At 43.8% G+C, this 26208-nt stretch overlaps 1 protein-coding gene across 2 annotated transcripts in view; it reads right to left on the bottom strand.

Moving 5' to 3' along the window:
* The window catches only part of PITPNC1 (phosphatidylinositol transfer protein cytoplasmic 1), a 325500-nt gene that overhangs the window by 124675 nt on the left and 174617 nt on the right, over positions 1–26208 (bottom strand). For both annotated transcript variants that reach the window (XM_010379975.2, XM_010379977.2), the window contains exons 3-4: positions 19422–19510; positions 18172–18179 (exon numbers count right to left, since the gene is read on the bottom strand). In XM_010379975.2, coding sequence (XP_010378277.1) covers positions 18172–18179; positions 19422–19510 — 97 coding nt within the window. The remainder of the gene's footprint in view (positions 1–18171; positions 18180–19421; positions 19511–26208) is intronic.

Below are 26208 nucleotides of genomic sequence, written 5' to 3'. Positions count from 1 at the left end.
GTTGCTAAATTTGTGGGAGATTTGTTACACAGCAAGAGAAAACCAACACAACACCCAGGCTGCTGGCTGCCTTCTTCCAAATCGCCCATCTGGCTTTCATCTGTGTAAAGCATCACTGACTTTGAGGTTCAAGCATGTGCAAGGGAAGGGGGAATTGGTGCTTTTTCTGACTTAGTAGTTCCACCTATGACGTCACCTGCTTTGTCAATCAATGGCCACTGCTTATTGCCCAGAGTGATATTTACTAGTAACTGATGTCAGCAAGCTTGTCATTATCTGGTGTCCAGATGCAGCAGCAGGCACCTAACCCACAGAGAGGGAGCATGGTGATTTAGTAGAAAAAAAAAAAAATACAGGTGTTTAGAGGAAAACAGACTTCAGTTCAAACCCCAGCTTCTTTTCCAACAAACTGTGTGACTTGGGGCAAATTGCCGAATCCCTCTGAGCTTCAGTTTCCTCATCTATCAAATGGAGACAATCGCAACCTCAAAGCTGTGGGGTGAGAATGAAAAGAGATAATGAATGTCCAGGGCCAAGCAGCACCTGGCAGGTGCTGGAGAGATGTTGGTCCACTCCATTGTATACACTCCTAGGCAACGTGGACGAGAACGCTGAGCTGGGGTCAAAGGCAGATCCTCCACTATGAAGATGCAAGGATGCAGAGGCTTCCGGAAAGGCACCCGTAGGACACCTGATGGCTCCTGCCCATGGCAAGGAAGGTGGCCAAACCACAGAGCAGATCTGGGCTCTTCCAGACTCACTCTGAATCCCTGACCTGCTCTGCTGCTGAGGAAATGTCACCACGTGTCCCAGGCTCCATCCTTGGCAGCCCCTTCTTCTGGGCAGGTACCTCTTCTTCTGCGCAGGTGCCCCTTCCACTGGTCTCTTCTCTGAGCTTTCCCTTGGCCCCCTGCTGACTTCATGCAGGGAACAAAAACTCTACCAGGTTCTCCGTGAACTCTTTTCTTTCCTAGATCTAAAGGGCGCACCTCTGCTGGTTCACTCAGCCCAATTGCCAAAACCAAGGCTCAAAGAAGTTAAGAAACAGAAGCATAAAACAGAAGTTGGGAACCCTTGAGGCCACAGAGATGACTCTGCTTACAGGCAGAGGGGGAGGCACAAAAGTACTCCTGTCCCCGGAGCCTGGGGGAAATCAGTGAGTCATTTCTGTCCCTCTCCACCTCTTCTTCCTCCTCTGGGCTCACTCCAGGTCTGGAATCCTCTTTCTCATGAAAAATCTTTTCTTTTTTATCTCTCTTCCTCTTCTCAACTAAAGGCACAGCTTGGCAGGGAGAATAAAGCAGAGAAAGAATCATAGAAAATATTCACTTAATTGCATCCAGTGTTTGTTTTGCCCCAACCCCCTAAAAACAGGAGCAGTGTTAGGAAGAAGTCAGGGAATCAAGGCAGGAGCTTGCTTATCATCTCATCTTTGATTTTCTAGCTTAGATCCACCTAAGCCAGAGGAATCTTACAGGTGTTGCTGCCATCTGCTCCCTGCCATGACCCTCTTCCTTTTATCTGGTGTCTAAGCATCTATAATTGGCCTTCCAAACCCAGTGGAATCCACCAGGATGAACCTCTTATTGAAAAGTGATATTCTGGTACCTGTAAAACCTCCAGCACCTAAAACTCAATGTGCAGGAAAGTGATGATGGAACATTTAAATGCATCTGCTTGTAGCTTTTGGAAGTGATGGGGGGATCTGCAGTGGGGAAGAAGAACGCCAGGAAAGACAAGTCAGGTATCTGGGTCTCTGTAAGAATAATTTCCAGACACAAGCCCTCCCAGGTTCAGTGTCGGGAAATGAAAACAGCATATGCAAAATGCACGGCAGAACTGAATTTCCAATTCACTACAGACATGCTTTGGAAAACATGGAAGAGCTATTTTTGGTCCAGTGATTGATTAGGGTTGCTATGGCAATAAGAAACACTTACAGGAACAAAATGAAATGTAAGCAAACCAAAGTCTTAAAGAGAAAGGGTCAGACACATTGGGGATTTCATAGTCAGTTTCTGGGTAGTGCTGGCAGCCCTTACTGCTGTCTCTGCACCTGCAAAGAGAGAGAGATGATGGTGGCTGCAGAGAACGGGGGCCCTGGGGATGGGTCTGAGGCCCTCTAGGGCACTGTACTTCAGAAGCAAGAAGTGCAAAACTTCTGGAAGGATATGCACCGCTCACTTTGAAGACTGTCATTATTGTCATCAAAGGATACTGTATTTCCACAGCACCTAGTCTGTAGCAAAAATGTAAGCTAAAAGATATTAATCCTACCCTATCCAACTTTACAATGTAAAATAAAAATAAAATAAAAATAAAATAAAAATAAAAATATTCTCTATGACACTGTATTTCTAAGACCTACTTAATGATGCCTCATTTGCTGGGCTTGTTAAAAACAGATTCCAGGCCTCTCTCCTGATGCCTTGCTTTCACTAAGTTGGTAGATTCTGGGAGCCTACCCCACCCGAACTCAGGAGCTGTTTCCCCCTGTTCCCCAAAAAATATAGCTTTACTATTCAAGAAACAGAGGCAGAAAAAAAAAAAAAAAAAAAAAAAAAAAAAAAAAAAAAAAAAAAAAAAAAAAGAAACAGAGGCAGGAGGATCACTTGAGCCCAGGAGTTTGAGGTTGCAGTGAGCTATGATCACACTACTGCATTCCAGCCTGGGTGACAGAGCAAGATCCCATCTCTGAAAAAGTAAAATAAAATAAATAAATAAATAGCTTTATTCACATACCATATAATTCACCAATTTGCAGTATACAAGTTAATGGTGTTTAGTATATTCAGAGTTATACAACCATTATGACAATCTAATTTTAGAACATTTCCATTACCTCCCAAAGAAGCCCTGTATCCATCAGCAGTCACGTCCCCATTCCCGCCTACCTGCAACATCACATTGTACGCAACCCCTAATCTCCTCTGTCTCTAAGATTTGTCTATTCTATACATTTCCTATAAATGGAAGTGTATCATATGTGGTCTTTTGTTCCTGGCTTCTTTCCCTTAGCATGTTTTCAAGGCATGTATGGGTACTCCATTCCTTTTTCTGGCCAAATAAGAGTCCACTGTATGGACATACCACATTCGATTTCTCCATTTATCAGTTGATGAACATTTGTTTCTATTTTTTGGCTACTATGAACAATACTGCCACAGGTATTCTTATGCAAGTTTTTGTGTGGATATATGTCTTCGTTTCTTTCTTTCTTTCTTTTTTTGAAATGGAGTCTTACTCTGTTGCCCAGACTGGAGTACAGTGGCATGATCTTGGCTCATTGCAACTTCTGCCCCCTTGGTTAAAGCAATTCTCCTGCCTCAGCCTCCAGATTAGCTGGGATTACAGGCACCTGCCACCACACTTGGCTAATTTTTGTATTTTTAGTAGAGACGGGGTTTCATCATGTTGGCCAGGCTGGCCTTGAACTCCTGACCTCATGATCCACCCCACCTTGGCCTCCCCAAGTGCTGGGATTACAGGTGTGAGCCACCGCACCCAGCCATGTTTTCCTTTCTCTAGAGTGTATATCTAGTGTAGAATTGCTGATCATACTGTAACTCTATGTTTAACCTTCTGAGGAACTTCCAGACGGCTACCACATTCCAAAGTGGCTGCACCCTTGTACATTCCCATAAGCAGTGTAGGAAAGTTCCAATTTCTCCACCTCCTTGACAGTACTTCTTGTTGCCCAGGTTTTTTTTTTTTTTTTTGAGACAGAGTCTCACTCTGTTGCCCAGGCTGGAGTGCAGTGGTGCGACTGTGGCTCACTGCAAGCTCCGCCTCCCAGGTTGATGCCATTCTCCTGCCTCAGCCTCCCGAGTAGCTGGGACTACAGGCACCCGCCACCATGCCCAGCTAATTTTTTGTATTTTTAGTAGAGACGGGGTTTCTCCGTGTTAGCCAGGATGGTCTTGATTTCCTGACCTCGTGATCCGCCTGCCTCGGCCTCCCAAAGTGCTGGGATTACAGGTGTGAGTCACCGTCCCCGGCCTGCCCAGGTATTTCTTAACCCTGGGAGGTTCTGGGATACCTTTGTGTCAAAATGATAATCCAAAGGAGACGTGGCCAACATTCTACACGTCCAGTCAGGGACAGACACAACCTGATACCGAGGTTATAATGACAATAGTGTTATACCATCCTTCCTGTCAATAGGCACTGGTCCAAGTATTTGATACATATCAGTTCATCTATTAACTCATTAGCCCTCATACATCCCCATTTTACAGATGAAGAAACAAAGGCACGGAAACGTCCAACAGTGTGCTCCAAGTCACACAACAAACGCGTAGGGGAGATGGGATTCAAGCCAGGCTGTCTGGCTCTGACAGGCATGGTTGTGATTTCATGCTGACTGTTGAGTATCAGGAAATCATGGAAGTGCTTCCAGGGAAGCAGAGGTTGAAAGCACAGGCTTTGCTTCTCAGTATGTGCTGTGGTCACTCACAGCAGAGAAAATATGTGTGTGTGAATCGGTCATAGGATAGACATACCTTGCTTTAAACAATCCCAAATCAGGAAAACCAGGAGTTACTCAAAAGATATATTTGGGAAATAATTATTCATTTCAGAAATTCATTGGTATTCCTTTAGATGCCAAAATACCCTAGTGCCCTGAAAACACAATAATTTTCAAAAATTAAATTTAAATATAGTGGCTTAGGTGAATTCTTACTGTGAAAGTACTTTTAAAAACAGGTACAAGCCCTGTGCTGTGGCTCACGCCTGTCATCTCAGCACTTTGGGAGGCTGATGTGGTTGGATCAGTCAAGGCCAGGAGTTTGTGACCAACCTGGCCAACATGGGGAAACCCTGTCTCTACTAAAAATACAAAAATTAGCTGGGTGTGGTGGTGCACACCTGTAATCCCAGCTACTAGGGAAGCTGAGGCAGGAGAATCGCTTGAACCTGGGAGGCAGCGGTTGCAGTGAGCCAAGATTGCGCCACTGCACTCCAGCCTGGGTGACAGAGTGAGCCCCTGTATCAAAAAACAACAAACAAACAAACAAAAAACCCTGCCCAGAACTCTAGCATGAATTCTCAGATGTGAAAAAATATTACAAATAAACACATATTCATTAACTGTATTGTTGGTCCTATAAAAAAACCTGGAAACAAGTCAAAGTTCACCAGTAGAAGGCTGGGTAAGTACACTGTGATTGACTCTCAAACCATTAAAAAAGCAAAGTGTAAAACAGGATAGCACCATTTTTGTAAAAAGAAAAAGAAAGTAGACTAGTATCCACACTGCAAAACATGGAAAAACTAGTATACACATCGAAAAACATGGAAAACTAGTATACACACTGAAAAACATGGAAACAAGTATACACACCAAAAAACCATGGAAAAACTAGTATACACACTGAAAAACATGGAAACAAGTATACACACCAAAAAAACCTGGAAAAACTAGTATACACACCGAAAAACATGGAAAACGAATATACACACCAAAAACCATGGAAAACGAATATACATGCCGAAAAACATGGAAAATTAGTATACACACCGAAAAACACGGAAAACTAGCATACACACTGAAAAACATGGAAAACTTGTATGCACACTGAAAAACATGGAAAACGAGTATACACACTGAAAAACATGGCAAACAAGTATACACACCGAAAAATATGGAAAAACTAGTATCCGCACCGAAAAACATGGGAAAACATTCTCATGGAGAGTAGTGGAAATTATGAAGTTCTTTTATTTTCTGTGGTATAGATTTTTTATAATGCTTGGATGTTACAATAAATGTCTACCATTTTAGTAAGCAGAAAAAATTTAAACCCAATTTAAAAATGAGTGAATCCCAGAGTAACTATATTATCTTAAAGGAAGTCACAAGGTTTTCCAAACATTCTTATAATTTAATCTACTCTAACTTAAAGAGGAGTATGTTATAAAGAACACTGGGATGCTTAATTTTAGGAATCAACTTAACTAGATTAAGGAATACCTAGAAGCCTAGTAAAGCCTCATTTTGGGTGTGTCTGTGAGGGTGTTTCCAGAGACTGGCATGTGAGTTGGCATGCACTAGGTGAGGAAGATCCATCCTCGATGTGGGTGGGCACCATCCAACCTGCTGAGGGGCTGGAGAGGACAAACACAGAGGAAAGGCGAATGTATGGATCTATCTGCTGGAGTGGGGACACACTCCCCCCCTCCTGTCCTTGCACAACAACTCCAGGCTCCTCAGCCTTTGGACTCCAGGACCTACACTCGCGGCTCCCCTGGTTCTAAGCCTTCTGACTTGAACTCAGCCACACTACTGGCGCCCCAGGGTCTACAACTTGCAGGTGGGCTATTGTGGTACTTCTCAGTCTCCCTAATCACGTGAGCCAATTTCCCTACCAAATCCCCTCTAATCCATCCATCCATCCATCCATCCATCCATCCATCCATCCATCCATCCATCCAATCTACCTAACTATCTTTTTATCTAATCTGTTTATCTATCTATCCATCTATCTGTTAATATCCATCCATCCAACCTACCTATCTAATCAATCCATCTATTATTATCATCTATCTATCCATCTACCTAATCTAGCTATCTAATCTATCCATCTCTCTGTTAATATCCATCCATCCATCCATCCATCCATCCATCCATCCAATCTACCTATCTAATCAATCCATCTATCTATTAATATCTATCATCTATCTATCCATCCATCTACCTAATCTAGCTATCTAGCTATCCATCTCTCTTATCTGTTAACATCTATCGATCATCTAGCTATTCATCCATCTATCTAATCTATGTATCTAATCTATCTATATAATCTGTCTACCTATCTATCTATCCAAACACCCATCTCTCTCTCTCCCCACATCCCCCCACCACTGGATCTGTCTCTCTGGAGAACCTTGACTAATATAAGCACCACTAAGTGGAGGGAGGAGGTGCAAATCTGTTAAGTTTGGGAACTGCTGCTTCAAGTGGTTCCTGTCTCACATACATCACACTTATTCATGGTCTTTAGAATAGGGCAGGAGCTGAGAGATGTTACCGTTCAGTAGTTTTCAAACCATTTAAACTGGCATCAGAGTTCTTTCTTTAAATAAAATATTAGGGACAGAATGGCCACTGAGACCTGTCCATGGAATCTCCTGGACCTACAGAAGGACAGTTTGAAAACCACTCATTGAGAAGAACCCTCAGCCCAGTAACTCAGCACTTTATTCCTGTTCACCAGCCCAAATTCTTCCTTGTCTGAAAGCAGCACTTTACAAGGGGCCTAGCATCCAGAAAGTTAAATGGAAGAGTTGAGGAGCTGGCTTGGAGTTGATGAAGTATTTATAGGCTTTTAAAAGATAATTTCCTCTTAGCTTTTATCTAGAATTCAATGCATTCTTCTCTTGCCATCTTGTTCTGACAGTATGCAAAACGTGTTCCCTGCTATCCACGAGCATGAAACTCTATACAGACCTGACTTTCTCTCTAATGGAGTTCCCCTGTGGATGACATCGATTCTCTGGTACTGTGTTCTATGTTATCACAGTAACTGCGCTGCAAGGCCACACTGGGAATTGCAACTTGAGATGGGATCATTAATACAACTAGATTTGCAAGTGTTTCCTCTCTTCACCAACAGGAGACTCACATCCAGAATGTTCCATAGTGCTAATGAGGGCAGGCATAGAGTTTAGGGCTTATTTATCTTCTAGGACTCTGGGGCTGGAGCTACTGGAAAATAAATGAGAAAAGTCTGTGTTGCTTGAAAAGTAGAAGAAAGTGGACGATAAATGTATATACAGACAGTTGGTAGACACCTAGATCTTAAAATACCTTTCAGCTTCCTTTATTTATTAAATAATTTTTATCCCCCCATTTTGATAGAAATTTTACCCCATGCTTGGAAGGTAAAATATAAATATCTCTTTTGTGCATAGAAGATCTTTAATACACACATCAATTTCAAAAAGGTAAATGTCTGACGTCACCCTCTACTCAGAACCTTAGTTATCATACAGGCAAAGATGAAAGGAAATAAGGGAGATATTTGAGGTCTCTTCGCCCTTCTGGCTTCTGAGGGCTATGTATGACTTTAGATACAGATAAGGTGGGTGGTAATGGTGACAGGGTATCTGGAGAAAAAAATCGCAAAGAAGAGAGTTCCAGAAAAGTGAGAAGAGGAACTTAAGTGGAGAAAAAAAGTAGAATTTTAAAGGAAAAAGGAAAGGAAGAAAAGGAATTGCAAGTAAATAATAGAAATGAGGATGAATCAGCGTGACTTCCTAAATACATGCTGCATAGGAAGAAAAATGTGGCCAAGAGGAACGGTGGGACCTGAAAGAGACGTGGAGGAGGGTGAGAGGAAGGGACTGTGTGGAAGGCAGAGCTTCGAAACACAGCCGGAAAACAGCTGCTTGTATTTCAGCCACAGCACAGAAATGCACGCAGACCTCTCTGCTGCTCCTCACCAGCCCGCACCCTACACAGAGACTTCTGTTCATTCATTATTTCATTCACTCATGGATCCTCGTCCCATCCTCTGACATGCTGAGTAATAGCAACTCACTAGGAAAGCAAGGCCAGAAGGAAGACAGAGCCGAAGACATGAATGAAAGCATGTTTTCTGAATGGGGGATGGTTTGCTATTTGCTTGCACTTCTAGGATAATCATGCAGGGAAACAAAATTCAGGCTCATATGATCTAGGGCTGGACTTGTCAAGGCAGAAATAAGCAGAGGATGCTCATGAATACTGATACCTACATACCATAATGGAAGACAAGAATGTAAAGAGACAGGGAGACCACATCAAATAAGAAGAATTGCATGTAAATAACAGAGATAGGGCCAGGTGCGGTGGTTCACACCTGTAATCCCAGCACTTTGGGAGGCTGAGGCAGGAGGATTGCTTGAGCCCAGGAGTTTGAAATTAGCCTGGGCAACATAGCGAAACCCTGTCTCTATTTTATAATTAAAAATAATAATAACAGAGATGGGAATGGATCAGTGTGACTTCCCAAATACAGGTGAGCACACGGCCAGGTAGGAAACTTTCAGATGGCAAGCCTTCTCTGTTAAAAATGGTTAAGAATCATCCCTCTTCATCAACCTGGCAAATTCTCACTTAAGAAAATAGTATCAGCCGGGCGCGGTGGCTCACGCCTGTAATCCCAGCACTTTGGGAGGCTGAGGTGGGCAGATCACGAGGTCAGGAGATCAAGACCATCCTGGCTAACACGGTGAAACCCTGTCTCTACTAAAAATACAAAAAATTAGCCAGGCATGGCGGCAGGCGCCTGTAGTCCCAGCCACTCGGGGGGCTGAGGCAGGAGAATGGCGTGAACCTGGGAAGTGGAGTTTGCAGTGAGCTAAGATAACGCCACTGCACTCCAGCCTGGGCGACAGAGCAAAACTCTGTCTCAGAAAAAAAAAAGAAAAAAAAAGAAAATGTTTAAAATTCTGAACTGAAAAGATGTATCGACATGTGTCTAGACAGTAAAGAAATAAACACTATTGTGTAGTTCATAGTATCTTACTGATCAAAAAGATCAAAGACCTCAGGGCAATTTTGCATTCCTTTTTTTTTTTTTTTTTTTGAGACAGAGTCTTACACTGTCACCCAGGCTGGAATGCAATGGTGAGATCTCGGCTCACTGCAACCTTCGCCTTCTGGGTTCAAGCGATTCTCCTGCCTCAGCCTCAGGCGTAGCTGGGATTACAGGCACATGCCACCACGCCCAGCTAATGTTTGTACTTTTAGTAGAGATGGTGTTTCACCATGTTGGCCAGGCTTGTCTTGAACTCCTGACCTCAAGTGATCCACCCGCCTCAGCCTCCCAGAGTGCTGAGATTACAGGCGTGAGCCACCACTACCGGCCTTTGCATTCACTTTAATCCCTGAAATATACTATGTTAGTATACCCATAGTCATACTGTTTTATTTTTACAGAAAGAAATCTGCCCACAAAATCTTTCCAGTTGTATTCTGCAGATCTCAACAACTGAACTGAACACAACTCCACAGACATTTGTAAATGGCAGAAGGGAAATCAAATTTTTCAGTACTGCCAAGTGGAAAATAAACAACAAAGAAGAAAAGGAGAATTTCTTAGTAAAATCTTCTACTGAACATTCCCTTAAACAACTTTGTTTTCTCTGTTGATTGCCCTCCGCAAAGTCATTTCGAGTGGTGTTAAAAAAATGCAAACAATTTTAAAATGTTACGTTGTGTTACGGTCGAGCCATGTGTTCTATCACCTGCTCTCTCCCCTAGAAATGGCTGAGTTAATTTTCTCTGAAGTCCAAAGAAGAGCTTGGGAACAGCTAGAGCAAATGGAAATGGGATAATCTGAACAAACAAAACTGGCTGTTCCAAAGCTCCTGCTTCACCAGGCACTAATTGGGTTGCTGAGATGTAGAGACAAGCTCTGGTCCCACACAAGGGCAGCGGTACATCTGTGAATAGGCTGGTTTGCAACTGGCTCACCCGTACAACCAGTTCACTTACTTTCTTTCTTCCCTTCTTTCTTTCTTTCCTTCCTTTCTTCCTTCTTCTTTTTTTGTTTTTTTTTTTGTTGTTGTTGTTTGTTTGTTTGTTTTGTTTTTTGACATGGAGTCTTGCTCTGTTGCCCAGGCTGGAGTGTAGTGGTGTGATCTCGGCTCACTGCAAGCTCCACCTCCCGGGTACATGCCATTCTCCTACCTCAGCCTCCCGAGTAGCTGGGACTACAGGTGCCCAATACCACGCCCAGCTAATTTCTTTTTTTGTATTTTTAGTAGAGATGGGGTTTCACCGTGTTAGCCAGGATGGTCTCGATCTCCTGACCTCATGATCCACCCGCCTTGGCCTCCCAAAGTGCTGGGATTACAGGCGTGAGCCACCGCGCCCGGCCACAACCAGTTCATTTTCTAAATGGAAACAAATCCAAATGCACAAACCCACTGCCATCCCAACGTACTGCTGACTTTGCTGTGTGGTTGAACAGAACTGACTTTGCTTGAAAAGGAACTTATGGGTTCTGTGTCACCTGATTCTAAAAATAAAACACTTCCATTACTGTTGGGCATTCTTCAAAAAACTTTGGTATCTGAGTAACAGTCATCTGCAGGCAACACATTAGCTCACTGAAATTTAGAAGAAAACAACATTTACTGAAATAGAATTGATCCACTGGCATAGTTAGTGGGCACATAATGGCTCTGACCTGAAGAGAAGTTTCTGGAACACCTCTAAGTCTTACAAGATTGGCCTTGCAAAATCCAAGATCCCTTGGACAAATAAGCTTGGGAAATGTTGCATGCCACAGCTCCCTTTGGAGATTCACAATGTACATTAGAATAGGAAAGGCTCTGAGAAGTCCTGTAATTATACAATCTGTTTAGCTCTGTATAATCCATCCCTTACTTAATTGGCTGTGCACCATCTTAAATGGTAGTTATAAATGGTTCTAGACTGCTTCCATCTAAATTCTCTAGAACTGTGAAGATTTTTTAGCTCAGTCGTTCTGGCCCTATTATGACACCGGTCTCACATAATCTTCTTTGTTTTTGGGTTTTTTTGTTTGTTTGGTTTTTGTTTTTGCGACAGGGTCTCGCTTGGTCACCCAAGCTGGAGTGCAGTGGCATGATCCCGGCTCACTGCAACCTCCACTTCCTGGGTTCAAAGTCAGCCTCCTGAGGAGTTGGGATTACAGGCATATATCACCATGCACAGCTAATTTTTGTATTTTTAGTAGAGACAAGGTTTCGCCATGTTGGCCAGGCTGGTCTCAAACTCCTGACCTCAAGTGATCCGCCTATCCCGGCCTTCCAAAATGCTGGAATTACTGGCATGAACTGTCATCTTCTCTGTAACGGTCCTTTTCAGGCCCGTGCCTAATTGCTGCCTTGTTCATCAGTGCCCCAAACTGGAGGACTGTTTCTTTGGCCTGGTCCCTATAAAAAGGATACTTCCCTTTGTCTGAAAAAATTATGTACTCCACTAGATATCCAAGCTTAACTGTGATACATAGATAAAAGTTATTTCCTAACCTACTAACTCCTGACCCCATGGCCTCCAAGAAGGGACTCTTAGGGACTTTCACCCTCTTAGCTTACATTGTAGGTGAGATAGCCAGATTTTTTTCTTTAATTTCCTTCTAAACAAGCCCAATCCTAGAGGTCTGGTATAATAAACATAATCTTCCCTGGATTTGTCCCTGTGTTCCCAGTTATGGAATACAGTGGTTTGTACTGCCCCTTGGCTGGGACTCAGGGGAAGGTGAGGGGAAGAAAGGCTTAAGAAGGGAGACAGGGGCCAGGCGCGGTGGTTCAAGCCTGTAATCCCAGCACTTTGGGAGGCCGAGACGGGCGGATCACGAGGTCAGGAGATCGAGACCACCCTGGCTAACACGGTGAAATCCCGTCTCTACTAAAAAATATAAAAAAACTAGCCGGGCGAGGTGGCAGGCGCCTGTAGTCCCAGCTACTCCGGAGGCTGAGGCAGGAGAATGGCGTGAACCTGGGAGGCGGAGCTTGCAGTGAGCTGAGATCCGGCCACTGCACTCCAGCCTGGGCGACAGAGCGAGACTCCGTCTCAGAAAAAAAAAAAAAAAAAGGGAGACAGGGCTTGTGAGGAATGGGGGTCACTGGTCTCTAAATACAGCATCCATCAGCTCTTCGGATTACTAGGGGAGCTTGATAAGGTCCAGACTGTGAGTGCAATTCCTATCCCAGATAGTTTAGTGGCTTTCAGAAAAATATCTCAATCTCCCCATGGCCACTCCTGGGCAGATAACCTGGGTTCACCTGGGGTGACCTATGTCAGACTCTCAGCTGTGAGCAGGCTTTCCTCTCCTTCTTGGCTCTTCTAAACCAGCCCTGAGGAATCTCTCTCTCACAGTGGCTCAATACGATTTGAGGTTCTCATTAAAGAGTCATTTCAGCCTCTCTGGTCTGTTACAATTTTATTTTTCCACCTCTTTCATCTAAATAATTTAAAATATTGCATAACATTGACGACCCACCTGCTTTTGCTTCTGTCATTCTAACTAACACAAAGGTGCATCCCATTTCTCCTCTTTTGTGGATTCTTATTAAGAGAGATGCTGGTGGAGAGGGGTGGTCACGGCAGCAAAATATATATACCAACTGTATACTCTAGGTCCCTGCTATCAATTTCCTATAACTTAAGTTTTCAAATTCCTGCAAACAAGAAGAAAATCCTTTGTTCTTCATTAGTACCAAGGCTGAATTGGTACTGCTGATTTATGCTCATCTAAAAGTGCAGCCTGTTTTTTTGTTTTTTGTTTTTTTTTAGCTCTAGAAAAACAAAATCAACTCCTTTGGAAGGCAGCCAGTCTCCTCAGGCATCTTTCTTTGCAGACTTTACCAACTTCCGAAGAACCTAACAGTTTGGAAGAACTGGTTGAAGGTCTGTCCTCTGTGAAACTGTCATTGTGTTGTTCTTTGTTTACTGTATAATTAAGACTTTTTTTTCCCCATAAGCAAGCTAAAGATGTTTTTCCCACTTCCTGGGCAAATGGCATTTCCACATAATTCTAAACACATGCAGTCACTCACAGTGATGAGAAAGCTCTTATGTCTTGATAATTGTGATAGTGCTGAAGCCCTAGATGACTCTAAATAGGTTTCCTTGCCCGGGCTTTGTCACGAATGAGGGCAGCATGAGGTCTGAGTAACAGGCTAAACAGTCAGATTTAAGACCTAGGGGATCCTAGGATAGACATCCTCGTGCTCTACACTAATGCTTTCTGAGAAGAGACATTGGTTTGGAGGTTTTCGAGCCCTTGAGGCTGCCTCTCTGAGGAAGGGAAGGGCACCGTGATCCTAGCTGGGGCTCTGACTTTGGGGGAAGTTTTGCTTTGGGGCACAGAACAGGAACTATGGAGCTTGGGAAAGACAGCAAGAAGAAGTATTTAGGATTAAAGGATCAGGGGATAAAGAGCACAATTCAAAAGCATCTAAAACAGGAAAAAAGACTAAGGTAATTGAAAGCATCTGTCATAAATCCTGGGTGCAGACTCTGGAGTCAGAGTCAAGGGTGGGTTCTGCCACCAGGGTTGTCGTGGGCAGAGAGCGTGAGAACATGGCTGAATCTGAGTCAAGAGGTGGCAGCTTCAAACCGCACACTGCAGGCCCAGAGGAGTGCACTAGAGTCAGAGAGAAAAATCCGGATCCCCTGGTCACCAGGGAGATGGAAAGAAAAGCTGTCCTATATTTGGGATGGAAAATAAAAGTGAACTAGCCAGGAACAATGTGACCTCCTCACAGAGAATTAAATCTAGACCTTGACCTGACACTGAAAGTACCACGACCTGCCCTCCATATGTCCAGGTGGCCAGGATCCACCTCCATCACTTGCCCACTGGGCCTGGAAGGAGCATGCTATGAGCTGAACTGTGTCTCCCCCAAATTCCTATGTTGAATTCGTAATCCCCAATGCAATGGGGTTTGGAGGTGGGATTTTGGGACCTAATCAGGTAGGGATGAGGTCACGAGGGTGGGGTCCTCATGATGGGATTAGTGCCCTTCAAAGAAGAGACCAGAGAACTTGCTTTGTCTCTGCCATGTGAGGGCATAGCAAGAAGATGGCCACGTGCTTACCAGGAAGACAGCACTCACCAGGAACCCAGTCGGCCAGCACTTTCAGCCTCTGCAACTGTGAGAAATAAATGTCTGCTGCTTAAGCCCCCCAGTCTGTGGTGTTTCATTAGAGCAACATGAGCTAAGACAGAACAGGCCTCTGCAGGGGGAGTTGTACTTTCCCTTCAGGTCCAGCCCACATGCGACCTTCTCTGAGAAACCTCCTCATATTTCTCCCTGGCAGAATCCCTCTCTCCTTCCTACGATCCTCTGTTGGCACTACAACTCTAACACTTATATGCAACACAGGTCTTCCTTAAAATGCTGACAGTTATGTATTCATCTGCTACCACTTAATTTTCCCCAACTCTGCCTAGCTCGTTCCATTCCACCTCCTGAGCCAATCCTAACTGAGGCAGGAAGGCTCTTGGAGTGGTTCCTCCGACCACTCCAAATCAAATGCACTTGATTTGATTTGTTGGTCTCAGACCTGTCCATTGGGCTGAACAAGCTCTGTGCTGAGCTGCCAGCAGAGATTCAGACCAGACAGCTGAATCTCTGGTCTGGCCTTAGAGTTCCTACGGCATGTCAATTGCAGGATGGATTCCCACGTTACACACTTCCGGCCCCTTCCCTTCCCTTGGCCCATCAGTGTGCCCTGTTCTCATGACCGATTTTTGTACTTGAGTCTCTGAGACCAGTTCTTCCACACCACCATCTCTCTCCCGTAAGGTTGCCAGATAAAATGTGAGACAACAATCTTTTGGCATAATTATGTCCCATACAACATCTGGGACATTCGTATACTAAAAATTACTTACCGTTTATCTGAAAATTCAAAGTTACCTGGACATCCTGTATTTTCACTTACTAAAGTTGGCAACCTTATCTCTCTAGCACCATGATACTGAGTAACCTGCCTGAATGCTGTGTACTTCTCTTCCCGTCTCCCACATTGGGGACTGTTCCTGAAACTCAAGTCCCCAAGGCAGAGGCCAGCACCCTTCCTTTCACATTGCAACTGCTTTATCTGGTTGGATTCCCAGAGCCATTGATTCTGCCCTCTGGTATGAATCTCTGCTGGCAGCTCAGTTCAGAGCTTATCCAGCCCAATGGACAGGTCTGAGGCCAACTTGTTTCCTTGGCTAAGTCCCTTCTTGCCTCCAGAAAAGCCCAGGACTTGCTGACGACTGCCAGGCTTTGACTGGAATGTCCAGCTATTTCCAACCAGATTGTGACCCCAAATGGCAGAGATAATCTCTCAGTTATGCCATCTAGCATGATGTTTTGTACCTCCCTGATGCCTAATAAATGACTGTTGACTTTATTTTTAAATTTTTTATTTTTGAGACAGACTCTCACTCTGTTGCCCAGGCTGGAGTGCAGTGGTGGGATCTCAGTTCACTGCAACCTCTGCCTCCTGGGTTCAAATGATTCTCTCGTCTCAGCCTCCCAAGTAGCTGGGATTACAGGTGCCTGCCACCACACCCGACTACATTTTTTTTTTCTTTGTATTTTCAGTAGAGACAGGGTTTCACCATGTTGGACAGGCTGGTCTGGAACTCCTGACTTCAAGTGATCCACCTGCCTCAGCCTCCTAAAGTGCTAGGATTACAGGTGTGAGCCACTGCACCCAGCCCAAAGTCTCTCTCGATGATTATGCAGTTGCTAGAAGCAATGGAACTAGGGAGTGGTGTTGGTGGTGGGGAACCATTTAATTGCCTGCTGTATACAGGCAGTGTGCTAACAGCTTTCTATGCATTATATTTAGAGTTGGCAAAGTAGCCTCGGGGACAAATTTGACATGCAACCTGGGTAGATATGACCATGCTAATTTGTTTACATACTGCCTAAGGCTGCTTTTGCAGTGACAGAGACTATATAACTCACAAAACAGAAAACATTGACAATAGACAATATGACCCTCTAAAGAAAATGTTTTCCAATCCAAGGGTAGACCATTGAATCCTTCTGCTAATATCTCTAGGAAGGAGGGATTATTCTAATTTTAGAAAAGAGGAAACAGGTTCAGAAAAGTTAAGATGCTTGTTCTATAGCAAAGGTTCCCCTGCTTCTAAAATTTTACATTTGCATTTTGCCATAAAATTGCCTCTTTTTTCAAAGTTAGGGACATTGTGGGGGGAAATACTATATATAGTCCTATTATTTCAAAAAAGAAAAGATATCTTAATATCCGAGTATGATGGAATATAATTACCAACAGCACTTTGGATGAAATAAATTCAATGTTATAAAAATCTCTGAATACTATTCCTGTTTTTTCTTCATTCTGCAGAGGACTAGGGAGAACATAGTCAAGGACCAGTGTGAATTCAAGAATTGGCAGTTGGGAGCCACTCGCTTAGGAGCTCTGGCCAGTGAGTGGCAAAACCGGAGGACAGCCAAGCCTCTCTGATGCCAAAGCCTGTGCTGGGACCATTTATCCATCTAGAATTCATGTGTCCATTCTGTCATTCAGTAACTATTCACTGAGCACCTATGATGTGTCGGGTACTATGTTCCTGCCCAGGGCATGACAAATCATTTTCTTCCATTTCTCTCACCACCTCTCTATCCTTTGGCAATCTGGATTGAAACCAAAAATTCAACTCTTAACACAGCTCAAAAAATCATAACTATTGGCCAGGTGCGGTGGCTCACGCCTGTAATCCCAACACTTTGGGAAGCCAAGGTGGGCGGATCACCTAAGGTCAGGAGTTTGAGATCAGCCTGGCCAACATGGTGAAACCCCATCTCTACCAAAAAATAAAAAAATCAGCCAGGCATGGTGGTACACACCTGTAATCCCAGCTACTTGGGAGGCTGAGGCAGGAGAATCGCTTGAACCAGGGAGGCAGAAGTTTCTGTGGAGCCAAGATCATGCATTGCACTCCAGCCTGGGCGATGGAGTGAGACTCCATCTCAAAAAAAAAAAAAAAAAAAAAAAAAAAAAAAAAAAAAAAAAAAAAAAAAAATCATAAACTATTTTCTTGTTGTGATAGACTGACCTGTTAGTTGCTCGGGAAAATGATCCAAATGAAAACACCACAACACAATGATATTATAGGTTCTGTCTTTTTTTCTTTCAGTCTAGGTAGTAACACTAGAGGCTCTTAGGAAAAAAAGAAATTTTATCAAGCCACAGCACCTGCCCAACCCAAATCTCTGTTGTGCAAAATAGTTTGCACATTGGCCTCTTCACTTTCAAGCTTCTCCAACAAGGAATGAGGACACAGTCCATGAGTAAAAGCTCCACCTTCCATCGATAACTACCATCATCTCTTTAATATCACGTTGCTAGAAACTGTTCTTCTATTATAGTGAACTATCACCAACAAAGCAGTCAAGCTATTTAAAAATTACAAGCAAAGGCTGATTACATAAAGCGACTATCAAGGCACTTTAAATTAGGATTCACATTCTTGAACAAATGAGAACATTCAAATTATTGCATTATATATAACGATGTAATAGCCTACATTTAAATATTTCTGACTCTGAATTATTCCTTTCTAAAAATTATTACATTGATAAAACAAGTAATACAAGAGATATTCCAATTACTCCACTGGTCATAGACAGAATGTTTAAAAATAATTAAATGAAACTTACCGTGTATTCTGTTTCCACATGTTCATTTGAAGAAGAGGGGAAAAAAAGAGACAAAAGATGATTTAGATCATGCTTATATGCAATATAAAACCACAGAACTAACAAATACTGATGAACTATAATTACAAAAAATGTACTAACGAAACTTCCATAAATACTGAATGTCTCCATGTTTGCACTGAAATTCTTTCATGATACTTCTGTGGCTGGGCACATAAGAACAGTAAGACAAGATTCAATTAGCCTATAGGTTTGTGGCTAATTAAAAACCAAAGAGTTGGCATTATAAAAGCAAATGAAAGACTAATAATTCCAGTAGAGCATTTCATTAACCACAAAGGAAATCTTTTAAGTGGAAAAGCAGCTTTTGTAACCAATAAGAAGAGCTTGTTATGACGATGTTGAGGTGGGATTTCAAATGTTAGTGTGTTTGAGGGCAGAAACCAAATCTTCGGAGCGTTTTTGGCCACAGTTTCCAGGACAGTATTCAGTACAAAGAGTTTATTATCATTGCATTGCAAGTGAGAGGCAAATCGACCTTAAAGATTTTCATATTATCTAATAGCAAAGGAAGTCATCTGGAGGCAGAGAATCTTTTATACAAATTATAGTCAAAATTTGGAGTAGCAAAAACAAACAAATTAAAATAAGCAACTTGTTTATAGACGAATCATACCTCTAAATTACTTGGGAATGATTGAGGAAACAGGGAAATAAGAATCATAAAACCTCTGGAAACGTCTCTATAAAGATCTTCACCTTCCTTCTCCATAAGCTTTTTTTTTTTTGAGATGGAGTCTCGCTGTGTCACCCAGGCTGGCGTGCAGTGGCACAATCTTGGCTCACTGCAACCTCTGCCTCCTGGTTTTGTATTTTTAGTAGAGACGGGGGTTTCACCATCTTGGCCAGGCTGGTCTCGAACTCCTGACCTCAAGTAATCCACCAGCCTCGGCCTCCCAAAGTGCTGGGATTACAGGAGTCAGCCACTGCTCCTGGCCGTCCATAAGCTATTCATTGTAACTCTAAGAAGGAAGATGGAATGGGCTTAGCTTAGCCCCCCTGACACCTGCCATCTCTGTGTCTGTGTTAGAAGTGCTGATGACCTGCAAGTAAGAAACCAAAAAAGGAGAGGGATACTACGGGGCTCCCACAAGGCCCTGCTTGGATCATCAACTGTAAATCAGTGAAATTCAACTACCCTATGTCCTTGCATTCACTACATGTGGCATACGGTTGTACTAAGGACTTACCTGTAATTGTGTAGGGATAATAGTTCCAAGCCTTCTCTGTCACATAAAATATTTTGGGGACAACAGCTCTAGCCCAACTAGGCAGTTTGCTAAGAGGAAAGAAAGAAAAAGGACAATTAGAGTCTGTTCAGAGTCTCACCACACTATCACATTTTTCTGGATAAAATGCTGGAGAAATCAGGGGGATTCTGGGGCATCTCTTTTCTCCACAGCTGCCCTTTCCCCATCTCTTTGGTGTCTGTCATAGTTAATTGTTTCCCGTGCATATTCAAGTGCTCTCAAAACGTGTAAAGACAGAAGGCTACAGCCTGGCGGGGGACCCCATCAGACTGTCAGCCTGCCCCTTTGGATTTGCAAAGACACGGGAATTCAGGGCCTGAAGGGTTCCATGTCTGGAGGGTTGGCCAGCCTGACCTTTGTCTCCTAGGAGTGGTATCGTGGAATGTTTACGCCCAAACACTGGCAAGGAGAGGAAGCTAATCTTAGAGATAGACGTCAGCCTAAGCAACCCATACAAGTGACCTTTTGAAAATGGACAAAAGCAACAGAGAGGAGCAACTTAGAGATAGGAAGAGGAACAAAATCTAGTTGTAGTGGGTTGAATTGTGTCTGCCCCAAAAGATACATCCACATCTTAACCTCCAGTAACTGTGAATATGACCTGATTTGAAAAAAGGCTCTTTGCAGATGTAATTAAGTTAAAGATCACAAGATGAAATCATCCTGGATTTAGGGTAAGCCCTAACTCCAATGACTGGTATCCTTATAAGAGAAAGGAGAAAGAGATTTGAGACTCAGAGACACACCGAGGGGACGGCCACACGAGGACAGACGCAGACATGGGAGTGGGGTTGCTGCAAGTCAAAGAACCCAAGAAGCTGGGACAGAGGCACCGGACAGATTCTCTCTGTTTCCCCAGAAGGAAACAACACTTCTGACACCTTGATTGTGGGTTTCCGGCCCCCAGAACTGCTAGCGGATAAATTTGTGTTGTTTTAATCCACCTAGTTTGCGGCAATTTGTTTCGGAAAGTTATTACAAAGCCAATAAAATGACACAGCCATTCCTCTGGAGCAGTCATTTGCAGAAAACAAATTCTCAAAAGGCACAGGTCCCAAGGTCTTTTGCAAACCAAAAACCAATGAAGTTTTGTTTTTCTTCAGAGGCAAACCTTAGAGAACAGTGCAGCCCCAGCTAATTCCTTAAATATTATATTGAAATATATAATATTTCTATTCCTTAAGACCTATCTGCATGATTTCATTTTTATCCCAGCCCAATAACCAAGGGTTTCTGTCCTTCCAGAGGTTACCGTTTGCTTCTTTCCTACTCTGGGGCCTATAGCTAAGCGTCTGGGCCACTCACGTCTAGCAGTGGATCAGATCCAGGGAGACTTCGCAGACTTTCAGCTCCTTAGGGCTACATGTTGGCCATAAGAAACATCAAGAAGCAGTTCTGAATTCCAAGATGAGCTAATAGAATCCCAAGTCTCAAACCCCTCTTGGATGTGAAATCTAAATGACAATCAGAGCCCATAAAATACTGCGCACCTTGCCTGTCTTTCCCAGTTGTTTCTCTTATTTCTGACAGTAACCAGGCCGGGCTTTTGAAAAGACAAAGATGGATTCTCAGTGGCTGGCCGGACCTAACCCATAGCTCTGGGCTGTTCATCAGGGTTAAAACAAATGAGAAAGCAAAGCTCCCCGGAAGTTGAGTGAGTGTCAGATGAAGGCCCCTGCTCTTAGGCGGGCCATGAGGAGTCAGCGGAAGCAGTTTGATCATTCATATAACAATCCTTGCTTGCTCTGATGCAGAATTTTTCACTCCTATAAAATCCTCTCTGCGGTAACTGCTCATTTCCCTTACGTTCACACTGCTCAAAAGGATGGGGTTTTTATAGCTTTCGCTGATGATGTATTCCATCCATCACCAAAGTTGGAGTGCAACTCAGGTGACGCCGACAGTGGGAAAATTGCACTGGCTCGCTTGCAGGAAATGGTCATGAGCAAAACTTCCTCTGGTTCCTTCCTGTTTGCCCCCATACCCTAGCGCAATATGCCAATGGTAGTGTGGGAAGATGTGGATTCCAGTTGCAGACAGGTGATTTTCTTGTGCTTTTAATGGACTGACACAGGGATGGAGAATCTCCCTCAAGTAAGCCAGGCATTATTTAGCTTAGACAAAACGCATATGTCTCTCTACAGTATTAAAGCCCATTCTCCACTGTCCTCTTGCGGGCAGGGGTTCCATCTACACTGCACCCCTCCTCAAATTCACTCCAATCCTCATGCGTAGTAGTACTCTGGGGCCCAAGTACCTCCTCACCCCATAATTCATTCCCTATAGCATTTTAAAAGCCTCCCAGCAGAACCAGACTCCTGAGCCACAGTCATTTTCTGGAAGAGAGGTGAAAATTATTGGCAATTTTCCATCCACGTCGAGACTTTTCCTATTTGTAAATGGTCCCTCAGGACCCCAGATTCTAGAATCTATTTTAGGTGTTTCAGCCACCAACTTATATAGGATATGCAGCATAATAATCAATGATCTTTTCCATTGAGATGACCTAAAAAACTACAATCATTTAGTCAAGATGGTTGATATTTTATGGAACTCTTCCTTTTTTGGGACACGTCTTGCTCTATCCCCCAGGCTGGAGTGCAGTGACGCAATCTTGGCTCACCGCAACCTCCGTCTCCTGGGTTGAAGCTATTCTCCTGCCTCAGCCTCCCGAGTAGCTGGGATTACAGGCATGCAGCACCATGCTCAGCTAATTTTTGTATTTTTAATACAGACAAGATTTCACCATGTTGACCAGGCTGGTCTTGAACTCCTGACCTCAGGTGATCTGCCCGCCTCAGCCTCCTAAAGTGCTGGGATTACTGGCATGAGCCACGGCGCCCGGCCTGGACTCTTCTAATTAGTCTGGAAAGGAGATTCCTTCTGGTATTTTCCAGGCCAGGCACGAGAGGCATTTGCAACAACTTCCATGATGCACTATTTAAATATTTTTAAGCCCACTAACAGATCTTCTCTCAGCCCCCAATTTCCTCAGAGCACATCATTATTCGAATCATTTGTCTGAAAGTAAAATTTATTTTTCCCTGCAGCAATGATTTATCAGGGCCTGTAAAGGAAAATGGAATTAAATTAGTCCCCACTGTTACTGTCATTTTCATGATGTATACTGTCACACAGCCTACAATTCCAAGAAAAAGTCTGTCACTCAAGCTCACTCTCAAGTGTCAAACAAGAGCCTCTCTGTTGGAAAGGGAGCAAGTTTGAATCAAGTCTCCTTGGTCTATGGGCTAGGGTCAAACCTCCAATGGCCCATCTCACCAGGGCTCAGGCTTTAGAGACATTGAGGAAAAAGAGGGGCAAAATGATACCATAACCAGTGTCGTATTCCCCCAGATGCTTTGTCAATGCCTCCCAAAGACAGACTTTTCAAAAGCTTTGGTTTCTTACTTACTTACTTTATTTATTTATTTGAGACAGAGGCTTGCTCTGTCGCCCAGGCTGGAGGGCAGTGGCATAATCTTGGCTCACTGCAACCTCCAGTTCCCAGGTCCAAGCAATTCTCCTGCCTCAGCCTACCATATAGCTGGGATTACAGGTATGTGCCACCACGCCAGGCTTATTTTTGTATTTGTAGTAGAGATGAAGTTTCACCATGTTGGCCAGGCTGATCTCAAACTTCTGACCTCAAGTGATCCACCCATCTTGGCCTCCCAAAGTGCTGGGATTACAGGCGTGAGCTACCACGCCAGCCTGGATTCTTAACTTTTAAACGTTGGTATGAAATAGAAACTATCAATGACACAGCCAAATGGACAACTCATCTGGTTTGCCTGAGACTTCCCTGGTTTTAACAATGAAAGTCCTATCCACCAGAAAATCCCTCAGTTCCAGGCAAACTGGGATGGTTGGTCACCCTAGAACAGGGGTTCTCGCTAGAGGGAGATTTTGCCACCCTCCCCCCGTCCCCAGGAGACATCTGGCAATGTCTGGAAATTTTCGGTTGTCTCAACAGAGGTGGGGTGGGGTGGGTGGTGCTACTGGCATCTACTAAGCAGAGGCCCAGGATGCGGCTCAACCTCCCATGATACACAGGACAGGCCCCAACCCTCCACAACAGCAAATAAAGATCCCACCCAAAGCATCAGCAGCAACAAGGTTTAGAACCCTGGCAGGTGTCTCTCGTGTCATAAATTCCCTAAGGTTCCCGAAATCACAGCTGACTTGGTAAGAAGGTCCTCGGGCAGGCGTAATCTGAACTTGTCTCAGGTTAAGGGTGTTTACCTACTTCATAAAGAGCTTCTGGAGCAGAAACCTAAATCATCCCTCCATTAGAAGCTTCTGGTACTTTACAATCCCCATGATCACAAAACTCCCCCGGTACCTAATCTCACATTGCAATGTATGCTCACTCGGGCTTTGCTCCAGGAGGTTTTGAGCATCATTAGGCCAAACGTATTTATATGGAGTCTAATTTCATTTTCTTAACAGGGGTCAGAATTACGGCGGTCTTAACTAGAAATTTTGTTTTGTTCTTTTCTTTTTTCTCTTTTGAGACAGGGTCTTGCTCTGTTGCCCAGGCTGGAGTGCAGTGGCGTGATCGTGCCTCTCTGCAGCCTCGACTTCCTGGGCTTAAGTGATCCTCCTCCCTTGGCCTCCCTGGTAGTTGGGACTAAAGACGTGCACCACCACACCCAGCTAATTTTTAAATTTTCTTGCAGAGATAGGGTCTTACTATGTTGCCCAGGCTGGTCTCAAACTCCTGGCTCAAGCAATCCTCCCATCTCAGCCTCCTGAAATGCTGGGATTACAGGCATAAGCCAGTGCACCTGGCCTTTACCAGAACTTAAACATTCCCAGCAGAAAAGATAGTCCTGGAATTTTCTTCTAAACAGCGTGCCTAAGATCTGCCACATTCTGCAACGAGATTATGCTCAAATAACTGCAGCTCGTTTTAAATAGAACTCTGCTACCTTCCTATCCTCATTTCTCACAAGATAGTCCACGAGGAATACACTGACCTTTTGTTTCCTCATTGCACTGAAACTGGCAATTGACATCTGTTTGATCCATAATCAATTGCCCCCATTCAGTTCTATGTGCAGTGATTTCTGGGGTCTTAAAATATATTCTCCAGCTGCTCTGATTCATTTAGTTACTCTTCTAAGTGATTGTTCTGGCTGGTCTTTTAGTTGTGCTCTTAATGTAATTGTTTATATGGCAGTAGGGAAGTGAGCAGTTTCCGGACCAGAGCTATCACCTGTGGGAGGCAAGGCTGCCGAGGCCTCCCCCTGCAGGGACTGGCCAGAAACCGAGTTCCTTGAACTTGGACTCACAGCCCCACCCCGACCTCCCTGCTTAAAAACACAGTTTGTGTCAGGATTCTGGGAAAAGGCGCCTGCCTCCTGCAGGTTCCTGGAAGACTCCTGCTTGGACAGCATCAGGGTCATGTGGCCAGTGTGCTGAGAAGCCCCTGGCGAGGCGACACAGGACACACCATCATCCATCAGCAGTGAGGCAGAACCAAGGTAGAAAGCCTCCTGGAAAACCTGTGACCCCAACCAGGCCTAAACATTCTGTTTCTATGATTTCCCACAGGAGCACAGGGGAGGGGGGCCCGGCAGCATGAGAGTCCCTGGCACGTTCTTAAGTACTGAGATGGGGACAGAATAGGATAGCATGGATTGAAAGGTTGGAAGGAAGCACCTCATGTGCTCTATTATTTTCCATAACACTTATCACCTTCTATGTGTGTGTGTGTACATATATATATATATGAGTATGTGTATACATATATAGTCTCCCTATATATATAATATGTAATATAAATAAGTATACAGACTATATAAAATTATATATTCTAGACGATATACAGTTTTTTGGGTTTTTTTTTTTTTTTTTTTTTTTTTTTTTTTGAGACGGAGTCTTGCTTTGTCACCCAGGCTTGGCACGACTTCCACCTCCCAGATTCAAGTGATTCTCCTGCCTCAGCCTCCTGAATAGCTGGGACTACAGGCGCGCGACACCACGCCCGGCTAATTTTTTGTATTTTTCGTAGAGATGGGGTTTCACCGTGTTAGCCAGGATGGTCTCAATCTCCTGACCTCCTGATCCACCCGCCTCGGCTTCCCAAAGTGCTCCCAAAGTGGCTCCCAAAGCCACTGCACCTGGCCAATATACTGTTCTTTATTATGGCTCTTGTGCATTGTCACTCCCAAATGGAATGCAAATCCCACCAGGGCAGGGATCTTTGTTCTGTTCACTATTGCAACCCCAGCATCTAGAACAGTGCCTGATACCCAGCAGGTGTTTCTGTCTCTCTCTCTGCCTCTGTATGTGTGTGTGTGTATATATATGTATAGACTACGTATATAGTATATATATTCACATAGTCAAGTAACTTGACCAGCTATTACTAGATAAGGAGCCATCTTTCAAACATAGCATGGGCAGTAGCTCATATATTTTGGTTAAAAAAATAAAAATAAAAAAATAAATGGATAGAGAGACCCATATTTTATGTTATTTATTTTGAGACAGAGTCCTGCTCTGTCACCCAGGCTGGAATGCAGTGATGCAATCTCAGTTCACTGCAACCTCCACCTCCTGGGTTCAAGCAATTCTCAAGCCTCAGCCTCCCGAGTAGCTGGGACTACAGGCATGCCACCACACACAGTTAATTTTTGTATTTTTAGTAGAGATAGGGTTTCACCAGCTTGGCCAGGCTGGCCTCAAACTCCTGACCTCAAGTGATCTGCCTGCCTCGGCC

This window comes from Rhinopithecus roxellana, chromosome 19 (assembly GCF_007565055.1).
Source record: "Rhinopithecus roxellana isolate Shanxi Qingling chromosome 19, ASM756505v1, whole genome shotgun sequence".
NCBI lineage: Eukaryota > Metazoa > Chordata > Mammalia > Primates > Cercopithecidae > Rhinopithecus > Rhinopithecus roxellana.
The sequence above is the reverse complement of the archived record's forward strand: the minus strand, read 5'-3'. Positions and strand labels throughout refer to the sequence as shown.